This window comes from Lethenteron reissneri, unplaced genomic scaffold (genome assembly GCF_015708825.2).
Source record: "Lethenteron reissneri isolate LAM-NWPU_2019-01 unplaced genomic scaffold, ASM1570882v1 scaffold_1639, whole genome shotgun sequence".
Taxonomy (NCBI): Eukaryota; Metazoa; Chordata; class Hyperoartia; order Petromyzontiformes; family Petromyzontidae; genus Lethenteron; species Lethenteron reissneri.
This window is the reverse complement of record NW_026891376.1, coordinates 1,819,301-1,827,226: the sequence shown is the minus strand read 5'-3', so window position 1 is coordinate 1,827,226 and position 7,926 is coordinate 1,819,301. Positions and strand designations below refer to the sequence as shown.

Sequence of the window (7,926 nt, the reverse complement as noted above, 5' to 3'; positions counted from 1 at the left end):
AGAGGGTTCACGTGGGGATTGGCTTGCCGGTCCTGCTTTGTAGCCAATAAGGGATGAGCCAGGGAGCATGGCCTCGGCGTGATCAAGGCATGTTAGCAGGGGTGATTGGCCTAGCCAATCGGGGCCTCAGCTAATGGGAAGCCGGATCAGAGGCGTGGTCCCGGGATTGACAGGGAACCATCGGGAACGGTCAACGCTGTCTATGGAGGATTGGCTGGGGGGTACCACGTGACGAAGGGATTAAGAGAGAGAGGGAGTTTGCAGTCGAGAGCAGACTTGGGAACGAGAAGAGCAGGAGTCACGCGCGGACGGGGGCTCTGGGTGCCACGTGCGCGGTGGGGACTTGGCGGGAAGTCTGCCCTCTCTCCGTTGTCTGTCAGCAACGGGGAGTGTGTGAAGTGTAACTGTGGAAGTTGAAAATAAAAAGGACTGATTCCGGAAGCCGTCTCAAGAAGGTTTATTACATTGGTGTCAGAAGTTCTTCTGCGACCGTTTGGACGATCGTCAAGATGTCCAAGCACCTCAGAAAAAAGAACCTGCCCGAGCCTCCATCGGAGGAAGAGGCCGAGACGGACGAAGATGAGCTGTTGGGGGCTACAGCCCCATGCCGCCTGCTGATACTGCTCTCCTCGACGCCTCTCAGCGTCGACTGGGAGAAGATGCGACCACCGCAGGAACGAAAGACGGTTGGCGGCTGATGGCGGAGCAGATCGAGTCGTTACGCGCCATTCTGCTGAGTCTGGTGACCGCGGTAGCGTCCTCACCAGCCGTGGGTTGCCAGATTGCGGATCAGCTGGACGCCGCAGGAAGGGGTCCTACAAAAGAATCGGAGTCCGCCATTGCTCCTGCCACGCGGGAAGAAGCCGACGTTTTGGGCGGGGCGGCTGCGCTGGAGCCGTCGGCCGCCATTTTGGGCGCGCCTGCCGCCACGCGGCCGCCGGACGCCATTTTGCCTGCGACGGGTGGAGCGCGGGAACCGCAGTCGGAGACGCCCGCGGCGCACGCTTGCCACCGCGGACATCGCCTTCCACAGATCAAAGAATTTCTCGCCGGGGGCGATTGGAGTGCTTTTACGTGGCGCATCGAGTCAGCCTTTTGATCCGTGCATTGGACGGAGGAGGAGGCGCTGGGAGCGCTACCTACACTGCTTGATGATGTTTCTCTGGGGGTCTTCCGCTCCATCCCGGCGTCCAAGAGGAAGACACTGCGAGATGCGTTCGCAGATATGGCGGAATTTTACGACCCACCGACGTCAGCCACCAGAAAATTTATGTCGCGTCGCCGAGGATCGGAGGAGTCACCTTTGGCTTATCGGGGGGCGTTGATGGCGCTGGCCATGGCTGCCTATTCCGACGCGACGGCCGATCATTTGGATCCTCTCATCCTTTCCCGTATGCTGGAGTTGTCTCAGGAGCTCAACATTTATTTACCAGTGTGCGGCCACGAACCGCTTACATCGCGATGGGTGGCGCGCTGCTTGGACGCTAAGTTTAATATCAAGCGCTGGGACCAGATGGCGGCGTGGACGGGGAAACCCGAAATCGACGGGCCGCCCTTGGGGTGGTCTCCACGACGGGTTGTCCACTGCTCCGACGACTCTGGCGACGACGACATGCTGGCTGCTGCTGTTCAGCACGGGATTCCGGGACGGCGGCTGCGCGACCAGCGTGGGTGACTACGCAGGCCGTCCACGTGCGGAGGCCGGGTCATCCGACCGCCGGCCGACTACGGCCGCGTGTTTCAAGTGCGGCCGTGACTGCCGCTGCCGACCTCTGCTGTCGCCTCTTCCGCCAAGGGGACCTCCATCTCCTCTACCTGCTGCGGAACTGCAACAACCTCGGGCGAGTCGGCACAAATCGGACACCCGGCAGGTCGTGTCACATCATTCATCCACTAGCACTCATTCTTACACGCCCAAGGATAATTTTACTTCTCCTGCACCATTTACACTCTCTGCTACACAGTGGAAGAAATTGGCTCGCAGGGTTGTGGCTGCGACGTCGGGCTCGTCGACGTTACGGGGTACCATCGACGGCGTTGACGTCCGTATTTTGGTGGACACTGGCGCATCTGCCACCATCATTTCAGATGTTATTTTTCATTTGCTGTCCATTCCTACGTCGCGGATACGCAGGGTTAATAATGCGTGTGTAGCCGCAAATGGGGGTAGCATGGGTATCTGTGGTCAGGTAGACGTGAGCATCGCTATCGGAAATATTACCGCCGCAGGACCTGTGTTGATCTCTCGCTCGCTAGCTGTCCCATGCTTGCTTGGTACTGATTTCCTGCGCCGGATGCCGCTGAAAATACGGGTCGACCAGGATTGTTTGGAAATGCCGGGGGGTCGTAGGATGTCGTTCCTGCCTTCCCTGCTGGCCAGTGCGCCTACAGGTAATGCAGTTACTGCCGTAGTTGCTGCTACGGTGGAGGTCCCGTCGGGAGCGCAAATGCTCATTCCGCTGCGTTACCGAAAACCCCTTAAAATTGAAAGGGATGCGAAGGGCGTGCTATTATCCCCATCAAATTCGGTAGCTAAATCTTTTTCCTTGGCGGCGGCACAAACGATCGTGCGACCAGGTCAGGCACCTTTCATACAGGTGTTGAATGGGGGACCTGACCGCGTTGTTGTTCCGGAGGGATCGGTGCTGGCTCACGCCACTACCGATTTCGCCTCTTGTGATGAAACGCCGCGCGCCCGGATGCCCGCTGGTGGGCCTCCACACGATTGTTCACAAGAATGCTGGATCGCAGATTTATGCAGGGAAAATTCTTCTTTGTCGAATGAGCAAAGGAATGCTCTGCGTTCATTATTGCTACAATACGCGGATGTTTTCAGCAGAAATGATTTGGACCTCGGCCGCACGTCGCTTTTGTCGCACCATATTGACACCAGTGCGACACCTCCCATCTGTATGCACCCTCATCGCATGAGCCCAGCGGAAAGGGAACACGTGCGCGGAGCAGTAGATGAATTGCTGGCGGCGGATATTATTTCGCCGTCCAACAGCCCTTGGGGCGCGCCCGTCGTTCTGGTTAAGAAAAAAGATGGTGGTACAAGATTTTGCGTTGATTTCCGCCGGTTGAACAAAATTTCGGTGGCGGGCGCGTACCCTTTACCGAGGATGGATGACTGATTGGATGCTTTATCGGGTGCTAAATTCTTTTCCACCTTTGATCTGTCCTCGGGCTTTTGGCAGCTTCCCCTCGATGACGAGTCAAAAGCCAAAACGGCATTCCGCACGCCGCAAGGTCTCTTTGAATTCAATCGGTTGCCTATGGGCTTGAATGCGGCTCCGGCGACGTTTCAACGGCTCATGGAATTGGTGTTGGCTGGACTACAGTGGGAAACGTGCCTCATATATTTAGACGATATCATTGTTTTCAGCCGCACGTTCGAGGAACACCTCCAACGCCTAGAGACGGTTTTTCAAAGAATGCGGGCGGCTGACCTCAAGTTTAAGCCTAGAAAATGTCACCTTTTGCAACACTCCCTCCGTTACTTGGGTCATATTGTCAGCTCGGACGGCGTGTCCACTGACCCTCTGAAAACCAAATGTGTTCGAGAGTGGCCCACACCCACTTCCGTGGGTGATGTTCGGCGGTTTATTGGATTCGCTTCCTATTATCGCCGCTTCGTTAAGAACTTTGCGACGTTGGTGAAACCATTACACGTTCTAACGGGCAAAAATCAAAGGTTTAAATGGGGAGCGGAGGAAGAAAATTATTTTAGAGCACTTCGGGACCACCTCGCCACGGCGCCTACGCTAGATTACCCAGACTTCTCACAGCCGTTCATCCTTGATACGGATGCTAGTGATATCGGCATTGGGGCCGTTTTGTCGCAACGTAAGGACGGGGTTGAGCGAGTGGTGGCGTACGGCAGCAGGGTTCTGTCCCCTGCGGAAACGCGATATTGCGTGACAAGGCGGGAACTTTTGGCAATTGTGCATTTTGTTCGATTGTACCGGCCGTACCTGTATGGAAGGAAATTCCTCGTTCGCACTGATCATGCGGCTTTGCAATACTCCTTGAAATTGGACCAGCCGTCAGGCCAATTGGCTCGGTGGTTGAAATCGTTACAAGAATTTTCCTTCCCTATTACATATCGTAAGGGGGCCCGTCACGCGAACGCTGACGCGCTCTCAAGGCTGCCACCCGTTCCTCCGTGCACTTGCCTGACGGGCACGCACCGCTGCGCGGCACCGCCCACCTCGCCCTGCCCGGTTATGGGGGCGATAGCGAATGAGGACGACGTGGAGGCGATAGCAAATGAGGACGACCAGAAGGTGTCGGTGGACACCGATGATACCTTACGGCTGCCGCACGCGGTCTGGTTACGTGAGCAGGAGGCTGATGCCTCGCTGTCTCCGCTACGGAAATTGATAGGGAAACAAAAAGCTCAATTGGCGGGATGGAAGTGGCAGATGTTCCGAGGCAAGTCGGGACTGTTAATGTGCACCGACGGGTTGTCTGACCGACCACGCTTGGTCGTGCCAACTTCGCTTCGCTACGACCTGCTTCGCGCTCTGCACGCTGATAAGTTGATGCACCTCGGCGTCCAAAAGACTTTGGCCGCGATGCAAAATGATTTTTTCTGGGCCGGCATGACGGCAGACGTCAATGACTTTGTCTGCTCATGCCATGATTGTGCGAAGAGGAAACCGCCTCGGAACCACTATGTACCGCCGTTACGTTCCATTGAGGTGTCCCGCATCAACGAATTAGTTGCTCTGGATATTCTGGGCCCATTTCCCCCGTCGGCTAGGGGCAATAAATACCTTCTGGTCGGGGTGGAATATTTTTCTCGATGGCCGATGGCCTGGCCTCTACCCGACCAAACGGCTGCGTCCATCACCGACACTTTCTTGAACGGGTATGTCATGGATAAGGAGGGCACCTGAGAGGCTGCTCACAGATCAAGGGTACCACGTGACGAAGAGATTAAGAGAGAGAGGGAGAGAGCAGTCGAGAGCAGACTTGGGAACGAGAAGAGCAGGAGTCACGCGCGGACGGGGGCTCTGGGTGCCACGTGCGCGGTGGGGACTTGGCGGGAAGTCTGCCCTCTCTCCGTTGTCTGTCAGCAACGGGGAGTGTGTGAAGTGTAACTGTGGAAGTTGAAAATAAAAAGGACTGATTCCGGAAGCCGTCTCAAGAAGGTTTATTAAAGCAGCAACGGAAGCACTGGGGCTAAGCCGGGAAAACGCTTCATTGACAAAATATGGTGGTGAAACGAAGAAGTGCAGTTAGCAGTGATAGAGAAGCTAGCTTTCAAGAAGTGGCGCCAAACGCTCGCAGATCTGGATTACCAACACTACAGAAACTGCAAATCGGCCGCGAAGCGAGTAGTAGCAGCGGTGAAATTAGCTCAATACGACCAACTGTATGTCGAACTGGACACCCCAGAAGGTGCCAATAAGATCTATCGACTGGCAGAGGCGCGCCATCGTTCGACTCAGGATATTGGTCAGGTTAAATGCATAAAGGATGAGAATCACAGCACTCTCAGAGACCCGCCCGCCATCCTCCAACGCTGGAGCGACTACTTCTCTGGAATCTGCAACCAGGAATTTCCCCACCCACCGATTATTAGCGCTGAACATGTCCTCGGTCCCGTTTTGCCTATCACCATCATCGAAGTGGAACAAGCTATCAAGAGAATGAAGAATGGGAAAGCGACTGGCCCGGACGATATCCCTGCTGAGGCCTGGAAGATCCTTGGCAGGCAGGGTGCTGCCCTCCTTACCCAACTCTTCAGCACCATCACGAGCACCGGTGAGGTCCCAGAAGCCTGGTCGACCAGCACGACGGTTCCAATTTGGAAGGGTAAAGGGGATGTGGCCGAATGCTCGAATTACAGGCCAATCCGGCTCCTGTGTCATGCGATAAAGATCTTTGCGCGAGTTTTGGACACGAGGATTAGAAACATCATCACCCTATCACCCAACCAATGCGGCTTCGTCAAAGGATGTGGCGCTACGGACGCCATATTCACGGCGAGGCTCCTGCTGGAGAGGCACAGAGAGAAGAACAAAGCTGTGCACGTGTTGTTCCTCGACCTTGAAAAGGCATTTGACAGGGTCCCCCACGACCTCATCTGGCACTCGCTTCGATCCCATGGAGTCCCTGAAACCTACGTGCATTGGAGGCAACTCCTATACAAGAACGTCACCAGTGCAGTCAGGTGCGCAGTGGGCATATCACCGCCATTTCCTATCAGCGTTGGAGTGCACCAAGGATCGGCCCTGTCACCACTCCTGTTTATCCTGTGCTTGGACACGATCACTGCCGACCTGCACACGCCCCTGCCATGGTCAATTCTCTATGCGGATGACGTCCTCCTCTCAGATGAAGAGAGAGGAGATGTGGAAAGACAAACACGCCTGTGGAAGGAACGTTTGGATGAAAACGGGATGAGGTGCAACATCAAAAAGACGGAGTATATGAGTGTGGCTCCCAAACCGACGGCACCATCAGCATTGACGGAGAAGATCTGAAGAAAGTGACGGACTTTAAGTACCTGGGCTCCACCATCGGCTCAGATGGAAGCATCACAACTGATGTGAGGTCACGAGTCAATGCGGCATGGATGAAGTGGAGGCAAGTCACCGGAGTCCTCTGTGATCTGAAAATGCCGGATAGGCTGAAGGGAAAAATTTACAAGACCATCGTCCGACCGGTGGCACTCTATGGATCCGAGTGCTGGCCAGCCACAACTGTACACGAACAAGCCCTCCATACCATGGAGATGAGGATGCTCAGATGGAGCCTTGGACTGACTCGATGGGATCGTGTCATGAACGAAAACGTTCGGAAGCGACTTGGTGTGGCCCCCATTGCGGACAAGATACTTGAGGCAAGGCTTCGGTGGTACGGCCATGTGATGCGTGAAGAGTCATCAGTGGCCAAGACTGCCATGCGTATTGAGCCAGAGGGCCGCCGTCCACGCGGACGTCCGAAGAAGCGATGGATGGATCGAATAAAGGAAGACATGAAGACGGTCAACGCATCCCCCGAAGATGCCCTAGACCAGGGGTCGGGAACCTTTTTGACTGGGAGAGCCATAAAAGCCAAATATTTCTAAATATATTTCATTGAGAGCCATATAGTATTTTAACGTATAATAAATTAAATATGTCTTACTTTTAATGCGACTTCTGGTGCTGCATGGTTTTGCTGATGGCCTTGTAGTCTGGTTCATACGTGGAGAGGTTGAGCTTCATGCAGGCGTTGAGGCTTCCATCACAGTTAAACGTGAGCGTAGGTTGGTCTTAATGTTCCTCATATGCGAGAATGACTGCTCACATGCATATGTAGAGCCAAACATGGTCAATACGGCAATACTCACACGCTGCATTGTGTGGTATTTCACAGGAAGCTTGTTCCAAGTTTTAAGAATCAGCTGGTCTTCAGGTTGAAGATTTTTCATTTCTGTCCACTTGTGTTCCCTCGCCAGCTCTGCTCGCTATCGCGCAAGACTTTCCAACTCTCGATTAAGTGACTTGAACTTACTCATCCACATGTCTGATGCCTTCAGGTCAGCAACTTCCAGCTCAAAGTCTCCGATAGAGACCCCGGGGATGCATGTCAGGTCGTCTTTGTCCACTGCACACTCATGTGGATGAGTGATGAACTTGAAAAGACCAGTGCGCGCACGAAATTCTCCAAAACGTGCTTTGAATGACTTCAGGAGATTGGACATAAAGCCAGCTAGCTGCTGGAGATCCAGATGTTGAGTGGAGTCACTTGCTAGGCATGCATCTCTAAATTGTCGCAGTCTTTCAAAGTGCAGAAGACGACCTGTTTCAATGTCCCTGAGAAAGACTTCCAGCTTGCTTTCAAAAGCAAACACTGCTTGTTGAAGGGATGAGATTGTATTTCCAATACCTTGCATTTTCACATTGAGCTGGTTCAGATGGCCAGTTATGT

At 54.2% G+C, this 7,926-nt stretch overlaps 1 protein-coding gene across 1 annotated transcript; it reads left to right on the top strand.

Moving 5' to 3' along the window:
- Positions 1-697: 697 nt before the first annotated feature.
- On the top strand, positions 698-7,006 carry LOC133363055 (uncharacterized; the record flags this gene model as incomplete). The annotated part of the gene is given in 7 exon segments (XM_061582065.1): positions 698-897; positions 1,684-1,744; positions 3,198-3,268; positions 4,148-4,338; positions 5,236-5,963; positions 6,213-6,447; positions 6,450-7,006. Coding segments are annotated over 7 exon segments (2,043 nt in total), but the record flags the coding sequence as incomplete, so codon positions are not given.
- Positions 7,007-7,926: the final 920 nt, after the last annotated feature.